Genomic DNA, 23,030 nt, shown 5'->3' with positions numbered 1-23,030 from the left:
TAAATAAGGAAATATTATTTAGCATAGAGTGTTGGAGCTCCCTTGCCCTAAGAAATGGTTCAAATTTGAAAAGAGCAAATTGGCTCAAGGGTAACTAAATTTTTTTTCCACATTCTTTTTAATTGATTTGTTGTTTAGTTTTTTTTTTCAGTTATGTCCAACTCTTCATGACCTCATCGGAGGTTTTCTTGGCCAAGATATTGAAATGGTTTCCCATTTCCTTCTCCAACATTTTATAGATGAGGAAACTGAGGAAAATAGGGTTAAGTGATTTACTCAGGATCACACAGCTAATAAATGTCTGAGGCCAGATCTTAACTAGGTTTTCTTGTCTCCAAGCCTGGCATTCTACCCGCTGCACCACCTAGCTGCCCCTATTTTTTAAAAAATTGATACCTTTATTTTAAACATCACGATCATTTCCCAGTGTCCTATTTTCTGATCCCCTGAAATCTCCCTTATAATAGAGAAAAATAGTTAAGTTGTGGCAACTAGGTGGTGCAGTGGCTTAGTGGATGGAAAGACAGTCTAAGAGACAGAAGGTCCTGGGTTCAAATGTGAGTGACCTCAAACACTTCCTGGCTGTGTAAACCTGGGGCAAGTCACTTAACCCCAATTATCAAGCCTTTACCCCCTCTTCTGCCTTGGAATAGATATTTAGCATTCATTCTAAGACAAAGAAGGTAAAGGTTTTTACAGAAAAAAAGAAAAACAGTTAAGTTTCACTAACATCCAAAGCAAACAAATCTGAGTGTGTTATATCCTTCACTTACTCCACAAAGAGAGGGATAATACATCCTCTGTTCTTTTTTGGACCAACATTATTCATGGCAATTAATTTTAATTCAGGATTTTATCAGTATTGGTTTGTTTGTTTGTTTTTTTAAACCCCTTACCTTCCATCTTAGAATCAATTCTAAGCAATGAGGGCTTAAATGACTTGCCCAGGATCACACAGCTAGGAAGTGTCTGAGGTCAGATTTGCATCCAGGGCCTCCCATCTCTAGGTTTGATTCTCAATCCACTGATCCACCTAGCTACCCTCTCAGTATTGTTTTCATTTACATTATGGTAGCCATTGTGTACATTGTGCTCTCAGTTCATCTTTTTTTTATTCTGCATCAGTACATACAAATCTTACCATGTTTCTCTGAATTCCTTTATATTTTTAATTTCTTATTGAGCAAGAATGTTCCTTTAATTTACATACATGTACCCCTTTTACATACATTTACATACATTCACATACATTACATACATTTACCCTTTGTTCATCTCCTCCTCTATCAATGGGCATTCTTTTTGTTTTGAGTTTCCGCTATCATAAATTGTGCTTCTCTGAATGTTCTGTTAGATGTGGAACCTTCCTTCCTTTTACTTACTTTCTTGAAGTACATGGAGTGGATTAAATCCTCCAATGATAGAACCACTCAAGGGAGGCTAGGAAATTTGGGTGAAGAACCTGAGGTGAGTGCCTTGCCTTGCCTCAGTGGTGATTTATCCCCTGCCTTTCCTCCCCCTCCCATTAAGCAAACATACCAGCCATCTCACCACCCTTTTGCCAAACATTTCCTCATCAGCCAACAATAAGCTATGATAGTCACTTTCCTTTTCCCTTGCATCCAGATAACTGCCTACTTCAAGGCCAGATTTCCATTCCTGCTTCATACCTTCATATTGGAATTGCCTATTTATTATGCCCTTGAATGGGGACCAAAGGAAGCCTGAGGATGTATACTTGAGCAAAGGAGAGAGAATAATGTCTCTCCTATAAGACTATAAATTTGGACCTGAGAGGCCAATCCCGTTTATGCAGAAGACTTTGCTGTTGTTGTTGAGTCATTTTTCTCTTATATCAATCAGATTTGCTCAGGGTTACTAGCAATAATCTGAGGCTGGATTTGAACTCGGATCTTCCTGATTCCAGGCCCTGTATTCTATCCACTGTGCCACCTAGCTGCCCCAGATAATCCTGGTAGCATTCTTTTACTTTGCCCAGGAAGGATACTTTTATTAAATGTAAAATTTGAAAGATAGTGATTACATGAGTGTAGGAGATGATAGGAGAGTGAGCAAACCTAGGGAAAAACAGACCAGAGGGGAAGATGCCTTCTCCCATCAGGTGAGCAAGACAGTATGATTTTTATATGATCAATTAATAAATATTTGTTAAGCACCTACTATGTGTTAGGCATTGCACTACACTCGGGGGGAACCAAAAGAGGCATAAAGCAGTCTCTACCCTTAAGGATCCAGATTAGGCACCAGAAGTCACTTTAATTGACTCTGTTATAGGACAAATTCATTAACCTAAAAAGATTTTGTTTCTAGTTACAGTCAACTCCTAATTGTTCAGAAGGTAAGAGAGGCTAGGAAATGGACAGTGAAGGAGAATAAAAAATGTGAAGAGAAGCAAAGTAAAGCAAAATATCTTTTTCTCTTTAGATAATTGGATTTTGTCCTATGGCTTATGTGCTTGCAGCTTGTCAACTAAATAAGCTAAGCTTGCCTTGTAAATGGGGACATGTGGGGAAGTAGAGGAAACTATTTGAAGATCAGCAATCAAGTGAGATGAGGTAGATAGATCTTGCTAGATGTAATAGGTATCAACACAGAAGTTAGCTGCAAGTCACAAAGACAACCAAGGACCAAGTTCTGCTTCACACAAGTGCAGAGATCAAGGAAAATTCTTTGGTGACTTACACAAAATGGGCTATGTTGGTTTTCCATGGCTTTGTAATGACTGCACATCTATAAAGTACAAGCTGGTCACTAAAGTAGAGTAGAAAGTCAAAGAAGTAGAGCAGTGCATATTTTAAATGCATATAAAATGTTATTTTTGTCCTAAGAAATGACAAATATGAAGAATTTATATATATATATATTTTAAAATTTGGTCAGTTCCAAATATTATTCCTTGGTTACAAAAATCATTTTCTATTCCTCCCTCCCCTCCCATAGCCGATGCGCAATTCCACTGGGTATTGCATCTGTCCTTGATCAGAACCCATTTCCATATTGGAAATGCACTAGGATGTTCATTTAAAGTCTATATCCCCAATCATATCCCCCTCAACCCATGTCATTGAGCAGTTGTTTTTCTTTGGTGTTTTCACTCTCACAGTTTTTCCATTGGATGTGGATAGTGTTTTTTCTACTGTATCCCTCCGGGTTGTTCAAGATCAATGCATTACCACTAATGGAGAAGTCCATTACATTTGATTGTACCACAGTGTATCAGTCTCTGTGTACAATGTTCTCCTGGTTCTGCTCCTCTCACTCTGCATCAATTCCTGGAGGTTGTTCCAGTCTCCATGGAATTCCTCCACTTTATTATTCCTTTGAGCACAATAGTATTCCATCACCAACAGATACCACAATTTGTTCAGCCATTCCCCAATTGAAGGGCATCCCCTCATTTTCCAATTTTTTGCCACCACAAAGAAAATATGAAGAATTTAGAGAAACAGGACTTATTTGATTTTATGCAGAATGAACTAGGCAGAATTAGGAGGGAGAATAATCTGCATTATGAACACAATGATAGCTAGTGTTTATATAACACTTTAAGATTTGAAAAGAACTTTACAAATATCTCATTTGGAAGACAGGTTCTATTACTTTTAAAATTTTTTATAGATTTTTATAGATAAGGATTTTATAGATTTATAGGTTTTATAGATTTTATAGATAAAGAAATTTTATAGGTTTTATTATTTTATTTTATAGATAAGGAAATTGAGTTAGGCAGTGATTAAATGACTTGCCCACAGTCACACAATCAGCAAGTGTTCATGGTAGAATTTGAACCCAAGTCTTCTTGGGTCCAAGAAGCACTCTGTCCACTCTGCTGCCTCATTGTTTGATGTAAGGAAAACCATGCTGAAATAGATCAGAATTCTTATCAATACATGACTAGTTGACTTTAGAAAACTGATAGTGAAGTGTGCCTGCTTGGGGACTATAACTAAAAATAAGGCATCAAATACTGTCAGTTTGGTCAATGTATTAGCTATTTTGTCTGGTAGAACTTCTTTGCTACAAAGAAATGTTCTTGAAAAGGACTCATTGGATAAGGAGAGTGATGCCAGAAAGAAATAAAGATCAGTACCAATTTTTTGTTTTTAAGAAATGCTTTTCTACTCTCCAGATTATTGAGGAAAATGAAGTGTTTATTGAAAGAATGAAGGAAGTACTTCAAAAGGAGGAAACAAAGAAGAAAACAGATACAAAGAGGCAAAGGGAAGGTTTCACCTGAGTCATAGATGACCCAGGGAACAAGGGAGAAAAGGACTGCTGAACATCTGGTGGTCTAGAATAGCTATGAGGCTCTTCCTGTAGAGGGCAGACCTGGACCATTTCTGGAGGCAGAAGCTTCTTTAATTTCAAGGAAAAATGATGTGGCTCCATAGAAGGGTCTTCTAACAAGCATCAGGGGAAAAGGAATGGTGGTGATTCTCTATTAAAGAGACTTTTTCATGTGGGGAACCATGCCAGAAGATTCAAGACAAGCACCAGCGATTTGATAGCCACCAAAGATCAGGAAAATTTGATGACTAATAACCATTTGTGGTCATTCTCAGAGGAACAAATTTTATCACCTGAACAAATCTAGAAAGCCCATCTATGGACTTGTAAGACTTACATCAAATACCAAACACCTTGGCAGGAGTTGGGGCAAGAAGGGGCACAAGAGAAATTTTCAACAATACCACCGATTAAAGGTAAGGCATTCAAAGCAGAGAAGCAAATTTAGGAAGCAAACAGCTTCCCGACATGATGATGTCTGAGACTGGGATGGAGATGACTATGACTTAAAATATAGGAATGGTACCTTCTTGACCCGTGATAGAGCATACCTAACAAGATCCAGAAAAAACATCTTTACTTGGAGGCTAGGAAATCTAATCAAAAGAGTTTAACACTAAAAAGAGGAGGCAAAAAATTATCCACATAAATTTGGGAATGCTGGGAGCATAGGAATTAGCAGACACAATCTAGGAGGAAGAATATCAGAAGAAAGAACCAATAATTCATGGGAGATAATATGCAGGAAGAGAGACAGAAGTAAAATTTATGTCCTTAAAAGTCTATATGTATGTGTACAAAATGTGATAATGTAATTAAGGAAGATTGATTAAAGAGTCCAATTCAAGGCAGCTAGGTGGAATAGTGGAGAGACCACCAGACTTGAAATCAGGAAGACTCATCCAGATGAGTCAGAATCCCACTTCAGACATTTACTAACCATGTGACCCTAGGTAAGTCATTTAACTCTCTTGGCCTCATTTTCCACATCTGTAAAATGAGCTAGAGAGGGAAATGGCAAACTGTTCTGCTAAGAAAACCTCAAATGGGATTCTGAAGTGTCCAATAGAACTGAAAAATAACTGAACAGTGCAAGGAGGCAAATTTGATTTCAAAGATAATAACCATGACTTGGTAAGATAGAATTCATGCCTGGAAAATGAATATGTAAGGCTATGTCTTATTCAAAAGAAGTTATTTAGATAAGGGGAGGAAGTAGAATGGCTCTGCATATTAAAGCCTTTCTATCTGCCTCCAAATTATTTTTCCAAGTCTATTCCTCTCATTTATCAACTCCAGGTTTCAACCCAACCAGCTAATTTGCTATTCACTAGACCTGGCATTTTATCTCCTCTCTGGGTGTCTTTGCAAGGGTTGTCCCCCCATACCTAGAATGAACTCCTTCTGTATCTTGCCCTTTTGAATCCTTAGCTTCCTTCATGGTCCAGCTCAAATGTCACCCCCTAAAGGAGACATTTCCTGATCCTCCCTAGGTACTACTGTTCTTTCCTTTGAAAAATATTTTGTATTTCCTTTGTGTAAGTTTTTCCCCACAAATAGACTGTAGGTTCATTGTACATAAGGACTTTAATTTTTTTTTTCTTTTTAGCCTCAGTGCATTGCACAAAAGGCACTTAAATCTTTATTGAGTGGATGTATTAAGATACATATATGTGAGGAAATTCAGGAAATAGGTTTGTGGGTCAGGAGATGATGAGGGATGGACAGGACGGTATAGAACATTTGAAGGGGCAGCTGGGTATCTCAGTGGATTGAGAGCCAGTCCTAGAGATAGAATGCCCTGAGTGCAAGTCTGACCTCAGATACTTCCTAGCCATGTGACCCTGGGAAAGTCACTTAACCCTCATTTACTGGGCAAGTCACTTAACTCCCATTTGCCTATCGCTTACCACTTTTCTGTCATGGAACCAATACATAGTACTGATTCCAAGATAGAAGGTAAGAATTAAAAAGAAGAAGAAGAAGATCTAAGCTTGAATCAATGGAAGAGCATTCTACCCAAGTTTCCCATCCAAAGCAGAGCAGCTACATTTTTTACTTTCTTTAATGATAATTTCATCTTTGAAAAGCCCGAGAAAATGACATGTGGAACTAATAATCATCATTATCCAAATGTGAGCTGGTGACTAAATGGAAATCTGAAGAACCTCTGGAATAAGATGCTATTCATTCCATCATAGAGCTAGCAATAATAATAGCTAACAGTTCCATAGCACTTACTATGTGCCAGGCACCAAATGCTTTATGGTTATCTCATAAAAACCTAGGAGGTAGATGTTATTATTATTCTCATTTCACAGATGTGGACATTGAGGTTAAGTGACTTGCCCAGAGTCACCCAGCCAGTAAGTGCCTGAGGCCATATTTGAACTGAGGTCTTCCTGATTCTAAACTCAATGTTCTATCTACTATATCATCTACCTGCCTATTTCATACAAGAAGAAAGCCAGTCTGACATATAAGCTAGATTTTAGGAGACCATGTTTCAGAGTTTTCAGAGAAAGGATAGTTAGATCTAAATGCCTAATTTCTTTATTTTTTTAAAAAAAAACCTTTACTTTCTGTCTTTGTATTAATTCTAAGACAGAACAGTACAAATGGTGTTAAGTGACTCACCTGGGATCACACAGCTAGTCTGTGATCAGATTTGAATCCATGTTCTTCTGACTCCAGACCTGGCACTCTACCACAGCAAGCTGCTCAGCTGCTCTCAAAAGTTTAATATTTTGAAGGGTAAGTTAATTTACAAAAAGATGCAAAGCTTTCAAGAAAAAATTCCAAAAGGGAAATAATTATAATGATGAAAATAAGGAATAAGCTAGGTAACTGAGAACAAAGAGAAACACAATGTCAAGACTAACAAAAGGTTAGTCTTTCTTTTGTAGGAGGGAGAGACAAGCAACAGATCAAAGTAAAAAAGCTAGGACAACTGCTTAGAATGGAAGAGAGGAGGTTGAGAAGGATGAATTACTTGAATCTCATTTTTCTCATTTTCTCTTTCAAGGGAATCTCTTCTTGGACTGTGAAGAATGAAGCAAAAGTAATTAGAGGATCAGAAACGAGACGAGATCAACAGCATCTGCTGTACTCAATGAGATCAAGTCACTGGGGCCAGGTGGGTTATATCCTATTATAGTGAAAGAGCAGGTGCATGTGACTGTTGAGTCATTGTGAAGAAAATTTTCAAAAAATTCAGAAATGACACAATGGGAGAAGGGAAAATACTGTCCCGACAGATAGATAGATAGATAGATAGATAGATAGATAGATAGATAGATAGATAGATAGATAGATAGAAAAAAGAGAAGTGTGCAGAATCTGCAAACTATAGGACAATAAACTTAACTTCTTTCCCTGGCAAAATTCTAGAACACATTATCAAGCATTCATGTGCCCTTTAAGAAAATGAAGCAGTAATCATTACAATTTAACATGACTTTGTTAAGAACAGGTCATGCTAGACTAATATCTCATTTTTCCTCTCCCTCAGTCTCTTTCTCTGTCTCTGTCAGCAAGGTCCCTTAAGGGAATGCTATAAATAGCAGTTTTCTATATACAGTCCACCTAAACTTCATTTAAAAAATTCTTTAGTACTTTACCTTGAAAATTTAATTGATGCCTTTAAAAATGCTGTATTGATTGATGTATTTGGTTTTTACATATTTACCCCCTCTACCAAGGAGATTTGAATCCTCCCTTATAACAAAGGAAATAAATAAAAGTAAATGGCAGATGCTAGGGGGACTGTGGGAAGACAAGTACATTAATTCTCTGCCAGAGGAGCTCTGAATCAGTCTAGCCATTCTGGAAAGCAATTTGGAACTTTGCCCCTCAAAGTTATCAAGCTATGTATACTTTTTGATCCACTGTTACTCTATTCTAAAGGAAAAAAAATTTAAAAGAGGGAAAGGACCCATATATACATTAATCTGTTTTGTTTTAAATTTTTGCTTCCATTTTTTCACTTCCTTTTCATTATAGGAAAGTGATAAATTTAAGTCATCAATGGTTGTTAATGTTAATTCAGGCCCTTCTATGGCTGCTAGCTTTGCAGCGATGTCTGCTCGATCATTTCCCCTAGAGGCAGGGTCAGTGCCACCTGTATGAGCAGAGCAATGAACTTCAGCTAGGGCTTCAGGCAGCTGGAGAACAGAAAGAACTTCATTAATAATTTCTGCATTAGCTATAGACTTTCCAGCTGAGGTTAAAAATTCTTTCTGGAGCCATAGTATCCCGACTGAGTGGCAAATGCCAAAAGTATATCTAGAATCTGTATAAATTGTTGCCTTTTTTATCATTGGCAATTATATAGGTGTGTTTCAGGGCTATGAGTTCTGCACCTTGAGCACTAATATTAGAGGGCAGTGAAGCTGACCACTCAGTGAAAAATTCTGTGACTACAGCAGCTCCACTGTAACATATGCCATCCCTCATAAAAGAGGAACCATCAGTAAATAAGACCAGATCTGGGTTGTCTAAGGGAGTGTCCAAGAGATTATCTCGAGGCTTTTCTACCATGGGCACTAGTGTTTCACAACTGTGTAATGGTTCTCCTGAAGTTGGTAAATATGGAAGCAAGGTGGCAGGGTTAAGGGTTGTACAGTGTTTCAGAGTAATATTTTCGTTGTTTAACAGGGTTATTTCATACCATGTTAATTCGCTGATCAGAGAATGCCTGTGTTCTATGCCTTAGCAACAATACTTCTACCTCATGTGGGCACATAATTGTTAATGGGCATCCCAATACTAGATCAACTGTTTTTGTTGTTAGTAAGGCTGTAGCAGCCACACCTCTAAGACATGGTGGTGTTCCTGATGATGCTGGGTCCAGTTGGACTGAATAATAAGCAATTGGGCATTGAGAAGGTCCCAAAGTCTGAGTTAAAACACCTGAAGCTACTCTTTACTCATGTACATACAAAGTAAATGGCTTGTTGTAATTTGGGATGCCTAGAGCGGGGGCAGACAGGATAGCCTGTTTTAGATCTGACAGAGCTGACAGATGTTCTGGCTCTAATTTGAAGGATTCAGGGATTGAATCCCTTGTTAGTGCTATAAGGGGTTTAGTAATTTCCCCATAGCAAGGAATCCACTGTCTACAAAACCCTGTTGCTCCTAAAATTGTTCTCAACTGTTTCTTAGTGGTAGGAGCACTTAATTTTTGGATATTTTCAATTTGTTTGGGAGAAATAGAATGGACATCCACAGTCAAGATAAACCCCAAAGATTCTACTTTGGGGAGACACCACTGAATTTTATTCTTTAAGATCTCATGCCCTCTTTTGTGTAGTTCCAAAAGAAGGTATTTACTATCTTCCTGACATGCTTCTGCGTAGGTATTTGATTAATTTGCTGCTTTTAAATGTTATATTATCTGTGTCAATAACCCCTAAATTTACCCCTTACATGAAGAATGAAGTAAGCCAGACCAGAAGAACAATGTATACAATAATAATAACATTGCAAAGAAAAATAACTCTGAAAGACTTAAGAACTTGGTTCAGTCCAATAACCAGTCATGATTCCCAAGGGCTTATGATGAAACATGCTACCTAATTCCTAATAGAAAGGGGTAATGGATTCAGAGTATGGATGTATAGATATAGACATAGACATAGACATAGATATAGATATAGTTATAGATATAGATATAGATATAGATGTAGATGTAGATGTAGATGTAGATAGATATAGATATAGATATAGATGTAGATGTAGATATAGATATAGATATAGATATAGATATAGATATAGATATAGATATAGATATAGATATAGATATAGATATAGATATAGATATAGTGATCCCTCACCTATTGCGGGAATTAAATTCCAGAGACCCCCATGATAGGTGAAAATCTGCAAAGTAGCAGCATTATATTTATTTTATTATTTAGATATATTTTAAGGCTTTATAAATCCTTTCCACTCTCCTATAAACCTTTTCCATACTCTTATTAACCTACAATCACTGAGCCAATCAGTGACCAGGATACAGAACACAGTGTTATGGTTAGTCGCCTTTCATTGCATCAGCCAATAATGTGCCCAGAAAAATGTAATTATGTGATACAGAATGAGATTTTTTAAAAGTCTGCAGTACAGTGAAGCTGCAATAACTGAACTGTGATATAATGAGGGACAACTATATATGTATATATAAATATGCATATATATGACAGCTAATGTGAGAAGTTGTTTTACTTGTACACATGAATTAAAATCTGTAGAGTGAATGGTAGATGATGAAATCATTCATTACTGTAGTTTGAACATTGGCAGTCTATAGCTGAAGATAAAAGAGGCATGGGGGATCACCTAAGTGTATATTTCTTATGGATTTATTCTTTCTCATTCTCATTATTTTCATTATATTTTATCATTGTGTTATATATATATATATATATATATATATATATATATATATATATATGTACTAATTTATTTTGAAATTTGGACTGAAAGGTAAAAGTCAAATGAAATAAAGCCAAAATGCAAAAGAAAAAAGGAAAACCGTAAAGCAAAAACAATTGATAGTTACCAAGTTACTTGGCAGTGTAATACCTCCTCTGCAGGGAGGAGGAGAGCCATATTTCATTATCTATTTTCTTATTTTTTTATTAAACCCTTACTTTCTGTCTTAAATAACAACTCTAAAACAGAAGAGCAAGTGCAAGGAAAATAGGATTAAGTGACTTATCCAAGGTCAAACAGCTAGAAAGTATCTGAAGCTGAATTTGAACTCAGGTCCTCCCAGTTCCAAGCCTGGTGCTCTAGCCACTGTGCCACCTGTTGTCACCTGATGCCCCCCCCCCAATTTGTTTTTCACTTACTAAAGAATTCAGTTTTCTTTCATTATACTGTAATAGTCATTGTGTATATTATTCTTCTGGTTTGGATGATTTCACTGCATCAGTTCACAAAATCTCACGAGTTCTCTGAATTCTTCATTTCCTATTGCACAGTAATGCTCCATTCTACTTGTATATCAGTTTGTTCAGCCTTTCTCCAATTGATGAACACCCACTTTATTTACAATTCTTTGTTAACACAGAAAGTGTTACTAAGATCACTTTGGTATATATAAAGACCTTTCTTTTTGCCTTTAACTTCTTTGGAGTATCTGCCCAGTAATGAGATGACTGGGTCAAAGAGTATGAAACCTTTAGTTATTTTTCTTGTGTAAGCCCAAATTGTTAACCAGAACAGTGCATTTGTGACTGTCTTCCACTAGCCCTTCCAGCACTAACAGTTTCCCTTTTGTGTCACAGTTTGCCAGTTTGCAGGATTTGAGGTAAAATACCTTTTATACTAATCATTTCCTGAAACATTCTGCCCTACCATAAAATTATCCCTTTTAACAAGGAAAAGGTTAAGTAAACTCACAGGGCTCCCACCTACCCCAATATGCATTCTTTAATCTATAGTCCCATCTCACTCAACCCTCCTCTCTCATTGAGAAAAAGGAGGTATGGATCGCATTGTATGGGACAGTATTATTCATGACTTTCAGCTGAGTTAATTTGCCATTTTAGTGTTTTTGTTCACATTATGGAGATAAACTATGAATACATTTAGGCCTGGCCCTACCATGCTAGACTTCAATCCTTAGTTATAGTTGTTATCTTAAGAACAGCCAAGCCTCTGGAACCAGAAACTGAGCTCCTCAGGAATTACAGCCCTGGAGTCCCAGTCCTGCCTCAGCTGCTTCCTACATCTGCCACACTGTACTTTTCTTCTCCAGTCATCTCTTCAAAAGCTGACGGACATACCCCTCTTCAACCTCCTCCCCCACCATTTCTAATTTTAGAATAATAATCTAATGATTAGATTTACTTAGGAATTATCCTAATCTTTTCTGAAATTGTTTCAAGAAAGATTTGTCAGTCTATTTATTCCTTTTATGGCCTCACTCACTATCCTTGTGACTTTCAAAAATACCCATTTCTTGCTACTATTACTACTTTCTCAGACATGTCTTGATCAATGACACAAGTAAAACCTAGTAGAATTGCACATTGGCTATGAGGTGGGGTGCGGAGGGGAGGGAAAGAACATGAATCTTGTAATCATGGAAAAATATTCTAAATTAACTAATTAAATAAAAAATTCTCAATCCAGACAGGGTGTCCCAGAAGACTCAGTACTTTTGTAAACTTTGACAACTTCAGAAATGCTACAAACTTACAAAAAAAACCCCCAAAATCTGAAAGGTTAACTTTTAAAAATATTGAAATTTGAAATGTTGAAATTCAACATAACCATCTTCTACTCTATATGCATACACGTGTATGTATACTGTTAACCTGGAAAATACTTTTATTATTATTTTTAAAAATCCTTGTCCACCCTCTTAGAATCAATACTGTGTATTGGTTCCAAGGCAGAAGAGATATAAGGGCTAGGCAATGGGGTTTAAGCAACTTGCCCAGGGTCACATAGTTAAGAAGTGTCTGAGGCAATATTTGAACCCAGGACCTCCCATCTCCAGACTGGGCTCTCAGTCCACTGAGCCACTTAGCTGCCCCCTAATTTTAAAGACAAATTTGTCTTGAAAATCAGAGGAATTTATTGAGAGAGAAAAGTTGAGCATGATGCAGGACCAAGTCCCTCCCAACAAGGGAAACTGCTAATTGTGGGGCTGTGATCAGGGTTTTTAAAGGTTAAAACCACAAGCAGGAATGGGATGATACACTCTGATCAGTTCCTAAAGGGGGAAAGAGGTGCAAACAGGAGAAGGAATTAGGGGACTGAGAGCAGCTTCTGAAGGGGAACAGGTTGTACTCAAGGTTTCTTCCTTAGAATATCTGGTTGAGCATTATTTGTTCAACCGATCTCATAGAGCTACCAGGAGTTCCAGAATCGAAGCCACAGACTTCTGTTGCTGGAGTTCACAGGGATGTGATGCATTCTTTACAATCATACTGTATATTATTACCACATATGTATTTTAAATATCCACAGTTAATAGAGTATACATACACTGTTCTAGTTGATTTTCAAACTTGGTTAAAATGTTCACTGGCTGCTGCCCAGTGATGCAAAGGTTGCATTTGTATTTCTAGTCTTAAGTTTAACCTAAGCAAGGTCTGAAAAACGACTATGTCCAAAGAATGGTGGGTTTGAGAAGGCTGCAAAATATAACAAATAAGCAATTCTGAAGAATAGGATTAAAGGATGCCACTGAAGAATTATTTGACAAAAAGATGTTCTGGTGGCAAGTGAGGCAAGAGCAGGGGATTTCAGAGAGACAGCAAGAGTGCTCTGCTAATGCCCTCATTTTGTTGAAAAAAATTTGAGGAAGGCTTGCCTACACATTGGATGGACATCCTGTGGCAAAATTTGGGGAAGACATGGGAGGATAGAGAAACATGAATGGGTTTCAATCTACATCAGGAGAGGAAACTGAGGGAAAGTAATGTCAAATTGTAATAATTTCTATATGAAACTTTTCTTGAATGTTGGGTTTTTAAGGTTAGTCAGCTTCCAAGCTAAAGTAATTTATTCTAGGCTTCAAAACATCTCATTGTGCTGGCTTTTGTTAGAGGCAGGGTAGAGACCTGCTCCCTATTTATCTGTAAACAACAACTGCTTAGGTAAGAGAAGTACATAATCCCAGCTATTAAACTTTGTGGCCATATGTTTGGAGAAGACTTGTACTGGTATCTTCTTTGTGAGACTCATTTCTCCTGTGGTGAAGTAATGAGTGAGATATCAAGTCTCTAAGTCCACCTCCTCTCCTGGAATATGCATCATTGCGGACTGGCAGGGGAGGTCCCAACGTTGAGCTGTCAGGCAAGTCAGAAAGAAGATGCAACTCCATTTATAAGCAAAAAATAGGACTTACTTGCTCTCTTTTTGCAAAGGAGGTCAGTTAAAGAGACATTCTTTGTTAGCAGACATGTGCATCTATTCATAAACAATGTTATTCATGGAGAAATGGCCTCATATTTCTTATTGGGTGTATAGAACCTGACAACAGACAAGAAATAGTGCAAACATAACATGCCTCCCTTCCTCCCTTATAACAGGATGTCTTCCCTAACTAGTTCCAGATGTCAGTAAAGGTTGTAAAACCCCCTCCCCCTGGGCCCCTCTGACACCAAATGTGCCTACAGTCAGTAAAGGTTGTAAAACCCCTGGGCCCCTCTGACACCAAATGTGCCTACATTCCTCCTACCCTTATTTCCTCCTAGCCACAGTATATATATACCATGCTTTTGCCTCAATAAACGACTTCTCTTTGCATACCATGTGAGAGCTGTCCGTGCTTTCTTTCTCTCTCCCCCTTTCCTTCTCTCTCTCCCCCTTTCCCCCTTAGGGGTCGTAAGGGGCTGGTCCCCGACATCTGGCAGCCCAACGTGGGGCCCGAGCGACCACCGGACGACTGAGGAAAAGTTCGGCGCCGAAATCGAGACTACAGTAACGGGTAGGGATCGAATAGACGATCCTGAGGAAGGGTAAGTTGTCCCATTCATATCTCCCTCTCAAACCCCATTGTGTGAATGGTCGAATGTATGTGTGTTTTGATGGCAACGGAATAACAGTCCCCTTATATATACGAGTAATAGGGCGCCCCTTCGGGGAACCTGGCCGGGGCTTATACGGCACGCCTACGCTCAAATATAAGGGACCCCTCTTTGACCAAAGGGGAGAGGCCAATTCGTGGAGAGTTGATCTCGCGGTTCGACTGCTGTTGACCTGTTTCTGAGTGTTGACCTGGGATTACTGCGGTTCCGTCCCTGCGCGAGCACGGCGGCCAGGAAACCAGGGAAGCGAAACTTATGTGTGACTGAAAATGGGGAAAACACTGTCTAAGGAAGCTCTGTTTATAAAAGAATTAAAAGAAAGAATTAAAGAGCGCAATGTAGAAGTTAAGAAAAGAGATCTGTTGCGCTTCTTCTCCTTCATTGAACAACGCTGCCCGTGGCTCATTCTCCATGGCCCTGGCATTCACCCCCTAACTTGGGATAAGGTTGGCCGAGACCTTAATGATTTTGCACGCTCAGGTCAGCCCATCCCTGAGGATTTCTTTACCTTTTATGGCCTGATTCGGGACATCCTTAAAGAGGCTGATTCCAGCGCACAGGTCTCCCACCTCCTCAGCCTTGCTGAGGACGCTATTGAGGAAAGTAAAAAAAAGACTGAAGAAACCCCTGAATTAGGCAACATGGACAAAAAAATACAAAACCCCGTCTCAAGAAATCCCTGAATTAGACAACATGGATAAAAAATACAAAACCCCGTCTCTCTTAGACGAACCTATTAACACCCCCTCACACTTACCAGAACCACTGCCTCCCTCCCACAGACCCGCTCTCTATCCTGTCCTTTACGATAGCAATACACCAGAGACCCTCAATCCCGCATACCAGACTGAACTGGATGAGGCGGCAGCCGGATACCACCCTCCAGACTTCCTTAAAAACAAGCCCCCTCCCTACAATCCGCTTTACCCTTCCTTGATTTTACCAACTCTTCCCAATACAAATGACCTAAAGATAGCCACTGCTCATTTAACTAAGCAAATCACTGATCTCAAACAATTTATAGACTTACAACATGAGATCGGCCACTTAACAAGCCAATTACATGACCTTCAGGTCGCCACCATGAAACCAATCTCACATTCAAAAAAACCTAAAAACAACCCCTCCAAACTACAAAAGCCCCTCCTGGTCTTCCCGGTAGTTACCAGGCGTAGGGCCACCGCCGGTACCACCCCGGAGGATGTAGACATAGAGGAGATCCCTGACGAACTGTCCCAACCCCACCAAAATTCACCCCCCGTTTCCTCTGAATCTGACAGAGAGGAGGGGGATGAAGAAGCGAATCAAGGGGTCCATACCACCGATACAACTCGGCCCCATGCCCACCCATTTAAAAAACTTAAATTCAAACAGATTAAGGACCTCCATTCAGCAGTAAAAAACTATGGCCTCAATGCTCCCTTTACCCTTTCTATCTTGGAAAGTCTCGGGGGAGAAGGGCACTTACTCCCCTCAGAATGGACTAAGGTTACACAATCTGTCTTGTCTAGAGGCCAGTTTTTAACCTGGAAGGCAGAGTTTCAGGAAAGGGTAGAAAATCAAGCAAAATCAAATCTCACAAACCCCCAAACAGCCAATTGGACAGTAGACAAACTCATCGGTCGTGGTCGTTATGCCCCTGACACCGTGCAATTGAGATTGCCTCCTGGCCTCCTCATGCAAACCGCCCACGCCGCCTTAGCCGCATGGCGCGCTGTCCCTGCCTCCGGGGCCATCACCGCCCCGATCTCTAAAATCCTCCAGGGACCAAACGAGCCCTATGCTCAATTTGTAGCCAGACTCTTAGAGACAACAGAAAGGGTCTTGGGACAGGATGGTACCGATAACCCAGTGGTTAGACACCTGGCCATTGAAAACGCCAACCCTGCCTGTAAGGCCGCCCTTAGAGGAAAATCTACAGAGCTTGATCTGAACGGCATGATCCGCTTATGTAATGATATTGACTCTTATGACCACAGAATTAACAAATCTATCTCCTTAGCTATTGGAGCAGCCATTCAAGCCACCCGACAGAACGCTCCCCGTAATTGTTTTAAGTGCGGCATGCCCGGACATTTTGCTCGTGAATGTCCCTCCAATCAGGCTACCCCTAGTTTACCTTTCAGCCCCTCGGGTGTGCCTTCGAGACCGCCCCCAAGCGTCTGTCCGAAATGTCGGAAAGGGCGTCACTGGGCCCGCGATTGCCGCTCCAAAACTACCTCAAATGGACAAAATATTCCACCTGTCCAGGGAAACGGGATGCGGGGCTCCCTCGGGAGCCCCTTCCCCTCACCCTTGCTCGAGCCACAACAGGCAGCGCAGGCTTGGACCTCTGTTCCTCCTCCACCAGAATATTAACCCCTGAGGATGGCCCTGAGGTCATTTCCACCAGTGTCACTGGTCCACCACCCCCTGGTATGTTCTTCTTAATCATCGGAAGGGCACTCACTACTCTACAGGGAGTTGTGGTCCACCCCACATTAGTGGACAATGACTATACAGGAGAAATAAAGCTCATTGTTGAGTCTCCCCATGGCCCGGTTACTATCCCTGCTGGCCACCGACTAGCCCAAGCCCTTCCCCTTCCCATGGTGGGTGACTTCCCTACCATTGAACAGACAAGGGGCCCTTCGTCCCCAGGACCGTCAAACATCTATTGGGCACAACAAATCACTGAATCCCGTCCCACCCTCCAGTTGTCTCTTGACGGGAAGAAATTTATCGGGCTACTTGACACCGGGGCTGATTCCACGGTCATTTCCCACAAACACTGGCCTTGTGCCTGGCCCCTTCAGCCCTCTACCACTCATTTGTCCGGCATAGGGCAAGTCAATCACACACTTCAGAGTTCAAAGTTCCTTACTTGGAGAGATGCTGAGGGTAACACCGGCACGACTCGACCCTATATAGTCAAAGGGCTCCCCGTTAACCTCTGGGGCAGAGATATTCTCGCTCAAATGCGACTCCTCATGGTGAGCCCCAGCGACCCTGTCACACAAATGATGCTTAAATCTGGCTTCCTCCCAGGAAAAGGGCTTGGCAAAAATGAACAGGGCGATCCTCAACCTATCTCCCTTACACCCAATAGAGATAAAGCAGGCTTTGGGTCACAAAATTTTTCATAAAGGCCACTGGTCCTCCTGCACCCCAGGCAGATAAGATAACTTGGAAGTCTGATTCCCCTGTCTGGGTCGACCAGTGGCCCCTCACCTCTGAAAAGGTCCAGGCCGCCATCATGCTGGTGCAGGAGCAAATCTCTTTGGGCCACCTCGAGCCCTCCACCTCACCATGGAACACACCTATTTTTGTTATCAAAAAGAAGGCTGGAGGGTGGAGACTACTACAAGATCTACGGGAAGTTAATAAAACCATGATTCCCATGGGCGCCTTACAACCCGGACTCCCATCACCTACAGCTATCCCTAAGGGATTTCACAAAATAGTTATAGATATAAAGGACTGTTTTTTCTCCATTCCCCTTCACCCTCAGGATTGCCCTCGATTCGCCTTCTCTATCCCCATAGTCAATCAAATTGGCCCCAATCCCCGATTTCAATGGTTAGTTTTGCCTCAAGGAATGGCCAATTCTCCTACCCTATGTCAAAAGTATGTTGCTCAGACAATAGATCCCATCAGGCTTCGATTCCCTTCCGCATATATTATCCATTATATGGATGATCTTCTCATAGCAGCTCCCTCCCCTCAACTGACCCAGACCATCGCTCAAACCATTACTTCAGCCCTACAGGACAGAGGCTTTAAAATTGCCCCCGATAAGGTACAGGTCCAATATCCCTTTTCTTTTCTCGGATTCCGCCTCGAGACTGATCATCTCTTTACACACAAAGTCACGCTTAATCGTTCCATCCTAAAAACACTTAACGATTTTCAAAAACTTCTAGGGGATATTAATTGGCTTCGTCCTTATCTCGCCCTTGTAAAAGCAGACCTCCGCCCCCTAGAAGATATTCTATGCGGAGATACCGACCCCTCTTCATCACGATCACTAACACCTGAAGGAGAAATCTCCTTACAAAAAGTTGAACAGGCAATTGCCAAACAGAACATCGGTTACTTTTCCCCTAAGGATCCCCTCTATTTAATCATCTTTTCCACTGGATTCTCTCCCACAGGTCTCCTATGGCAGGACCCTTCTCCCCTCATTTGGCTACACCTTCCCCTAGCCTCTAGGAAGATCCTGATCCCCTACCCTGACCTGGTTGCTCAGCTTATTATGATGGGTGTCCGCCTGGCCACTCACCACTTCGGCCGCCAGCCCGATCATATTGTTTCCCCGTATAATAAAGAGCAACTACGGTGGCTGCAAACACAGAATGATAATTGGCCGTCCTTATCTCATCCTATAAAGGCACTATTGACAATCACATGCCCAGTAATAAACTCTTACAATTCTTTACCCTTACCCCCTTCACCTTAACCCGTATTACGCAGTCATCTCCCATTCCCGAAGCGCCCACGATTTTCGTGGACGGCTCGAAAACAGGCCTCGCGGCCATTGTTATGCATGATTATCCCCATACTGTCCACACTCCTTATCAATCTGCACAACTGGTTGAACTCTATGCAGCACTCACTGTTTTTATCTCTCTGCCTGAATCCCCCTTCAATCTATACTCTGACAGTCGATATGTCGTTCAGTCCCTACTACGGCTTGAGGCTACTCCTGTTATTCAACCCACAACAGCCACCTTTTTCTTATTCACCAAAATACAGCAAGCCATCAGAGCACGGTCCCACCCCTTCTTTATAGGTCACATACGTGCTCATTCAGGTCTCCCAGGCCCCTTGGCATTAGGAAACGACCTTGCAGATCAATATACCCGCTTGGCCGCTCTGGCTGTACCTACAATCCCTTCGCCAGACCCTATTTCCCTTGCTACTGAAGCCCACAAACTGCACCACCTTAACGCCCATACTCTCCGCTTAGCCTACAAAATCACTAGAGAGCAAGCCAGAGCTATAGTGAAAAGCTGCAAAAATTGCCTTACGCTGTTACCTGAACCTCACTTTGGAGTCAACCCTCGTGGCCTCCTCCCTGGCCACCTGTGGCAGATGGACGTTACTCATGTTCCCTCCTTTGCTAAATTGAAATATGTTCATGTTTCCATTGACACCTTTAGTGGGTTTCTTTTTGCCTCGGCACAATCTGGCGAGGCCACCAAACATGTCATCAAACATATGTTTCTCGCCATGTCAGTCATGGGAAGACCATTGACCCTTAAGACAGACAATGGTCCTGGTTACACAAGCCGTTCCTTTAAACAGTTCTGTGCTCAATTAGGCATAAAACATATCACTGGCATCCCCTACAATCCCCAAGGGCAAGGTATTGTAGAAAGAGCAAACCAAACACTGAAAAATACCATTTTCAAACTAAAAACTCAGGAGACCCTCTACCCCTTGTGTGGCAACCAAACCACCTTGCTGGCACATGCCCTTTTTGCCCTTAACTTCCTCACCCTGGATACGGAGGGCCGCTCTGCCGCGGACCGTTTTTGGCACCCACACACCACCTCTAACCTCGCTCAGGTCCTATGGCGTGATCCCCTCACGGGCCGTTGGAACGGCCCTGACTCTGTTCTGACCTGGGGCAAAGGCTCAGCCTGCATTTTCGACAAAAGGGAGCAGTCTGCTCGCTGGATCCCCTCACGTCTAACAAAACCCTTCAGCCCAGATAATCACCTTCCCCCAGGGTCTACCCCTGAGAAAAATCTCCCCTCTTGTCTTACAGGTAATGCGTGAAACCCATGATCCATCCTGCCTTGTACTGCGAACACTGTTGGCTGCCTCCTTGTTCTTCGCGATCCTCGGCCTTCTTGCTGCCCTGATAGAATCCATCCACCTCACCCTCTACATTCGCAGTCTGAACGACCCTTGAACATTCGCGACCATTATAGGCCTTCAAATTTTATTGTTTCTTTCCCTACTCACCCCCCCTATGAGTGCACAACACCACTCCCACCGTCCATGGAAATGGAGCCTTGGCAGCTGGGATAGTAGCTCCATAATACAGATTGTAACCACTTCTGGAGCACCCACCTTTACTATCCTCCCTTGCTCCCTCATCAACCACCCAGGAATCTGTCCGACTGCCTCCGGACCCAACTGGCTACCCACACTTGACGTCTTCTACGCCTGCCCCTCCTCCAACCCCGGGAAATCCTACTGTAACTCCCCAGGCCACTTTTACTGCGCATATTGGGGGTGTGAAACGCTCACCTCAGAGTCATGGACACCCCCGATCACCGATAAGTTCCTTTCATTGAGGCCAGGCCCTCCCAACTGCAAAAGCCGATCCCGAGCAAGACAGGACTGGGCCGGCGGCAACAAATGGACATGGACAAGTTGTTCATACTTAAACTTCACTGTTTTACAGCATACAGATGATAGCTGGCTCACAGGGCGCACATGGGGGATCCGGGCACATGTCGGCGGTACCGACCCTGGAGGTTTATTTTTTATCAAGAAGGAACTCCATCAGAAAACCCCTCCTTCCATCCAGGGCCCGAACAAGGCCCTCCAGCCCGCAAAGCCCGCCAAGTCTCACCCCCCCCCCCCCCCCCCCCGCATTCCCTCCCCTTCCCCATCCCCACCGCCGGCGTCTTCCTTCTCGACCTCTCCTCCACAGCCCTGGGTTCCCCCTGCCCTCAAAAAGGAACAGATTGTCCCTTACCCATACCTTCCTCTCCTACAAGCGTCCTTTTCCGCGCTTAATCACTCCTTCCCTAACCTCACGACCAATTGCTGGCTTTGCTTAGTCGCGTCCCCGCCTTACCTTGAGGCCTATGCCCTGAATGACAATAATCTTACCTGCTCTACGACAGAAAACCCCCCTGAGTGTCACTGGGACAGCATTGAAACTCAGAGTCGCCCTCATGACAAATTCTCCCTTACCATCCCTATCGTGGGGGGTAATGGCACTTGCATTGGCAAAAATGCTACAGTTAATCCGTATTGTGCTGTGTCCTTTTCGCCTAACAGCACCTGCAAATTTTATATTCCCCCTAATAATACTAGATGGCTCTGCACCAACTCAGGCCTTCAAGCTTGTTGGGCTTCCACTGCTCCAGAGGAAGTATGTATCTTGGTCACCCTTGTTCCCCGCGTCACCTTTAGGCCCGACCAAGACTTCCTCCCCCTGTGGGAACAATTCCAAAACCCCAGATGGAAAAGAGAACCGGTCACCCTTGCCGTCACAGTTGCCGCTCTTCTTGGCGTTGCCGGCGCTGGGACTGGTTTAGCAGCTCTAACTTCCCAACACATATCCCACAATCATCTACGGGCAGCAGTAGATGAAGACATTGCCCGCTTAGAATCCACCATAAATTTCTTGGAAAAGTCCCATGCTTCCCTTGCTGAAGTAGCCTTACAAAATAGACGAGGATTAGACCTCCTCTTCCTCCGCGAAAGGGGACTCTGTGCCGCCCTCGGAGAAGAATGTTGCTTCTATGCTAACCACTCTGGCGTCATTAGGGACTCTCTAGCCCAACTCAGGAAAGAGCTTGAACAGAGGCGCAAAGATAGGGAAACAGACGGCCCTTGGTATGCACAGTTTCTGCCTAGTTCTCCATGGTTCTCTGCAATCCTCTCTACCCTCCTTACCCCCCTCATAGTTTTTATCCTTGCTTTGACTTTTGGCCCTTGGATTTTCAAAACTATCACACGGCTGGTCACTCGCTCCATTGAATCATCCTTGAAGACCTTCCCTATGGTACAGTACCACCGCCTAGAGACGGTTGGCCACACCTCCCCCTCCACTGAGCAATACAACCAACTCCACTTCTCGGGACGGTAATCCAACGACGGGAATATTGCGGGTCCCTTGCCCTTGCGTGGAGGCTATTAGGGAAATACCCCGCATAGCCTAAGACAGGAGCCGCCTCCGAAAGGGTTCTTCAAGACGGGCTTAAGACCATGTTGTGATAGTTCTGCAAATCCATTTTTCTCTCAAAACCCCTCCCCCTCTTTTGAAAAGAAAAGGGAGGAATTGTATAGAACCTGACAACAGACAAGAAATAGTGCAAACATAACATGCCTCCCTTCCTCCCTTATAACAGGATGTCTTCCCTAACTAGTTCCAGATGTCAGTAAAGGTTGTAAAACCCCCTCCCCCTGGGCCCCTCTGACACCAAATGTGCCTACAGTCAGTAA

General features: G+C 42.2%; 1 protein-coding gene across 6 annotated transcripts in view; it reads left to right on the top strand.

The window, feature by feature from the left end:
- Positions 1-20,748, top strand: part of LOC103096246 (endogenous retrovirus group K member 6 Gag polyprotein-like) — a 35,302-nt gene extending 14,554 nt beyond the window's left edge. For 5 of the 6 annotated variants that reach the window (XM_056813294.1, XM_056813293.1, XM_056813296.1 and 2 more), the window contains 3 exons: positions 4,151-4,724; positions 7,334-7,444; positions 14,651-17,216. In XM_056813294.1, coding sequence (XP_056669272.1) covers positions 15,552-17,216 — 1,665 coding nt within the window. In that variant the 5' untranslated portion in view covers positions 4,151-4,724; positions 7,334-7,444; positions 14,651-15,551. Of the gene's footprint in view, positions 1-4,150; positions 4,725-7,333; positions 7,445-14,650; positions 17,217-20,610 lie in introns of those variants that run through there. The other variant, XR_008915493.1, reaches the window with a different exon arrangement.
- Positions 20,749-23,030: the final 2,282 nt, after the last annotated feature.

Source organism: Monodelphis domestica, chromosome 1 (assembly GCF_027887165.1).
Source record: "Monodelphis domestica isolate mMonDom1 chromosome 1, mMonDom1.pri, whole genome shotgun sequence".
NCBI classification, from domain to species: domain Eukaryota; kingdom Metazoa; phylum Chordata; class Mammalia; order Didelphimorphia; family Didelphidae; genus Monodelphis; species Monodelphis domestica.
Note: the sequence above shows the minus strand (reverse complement) of the source record. Positions and strands in the feature narration are given on the sequence as shown.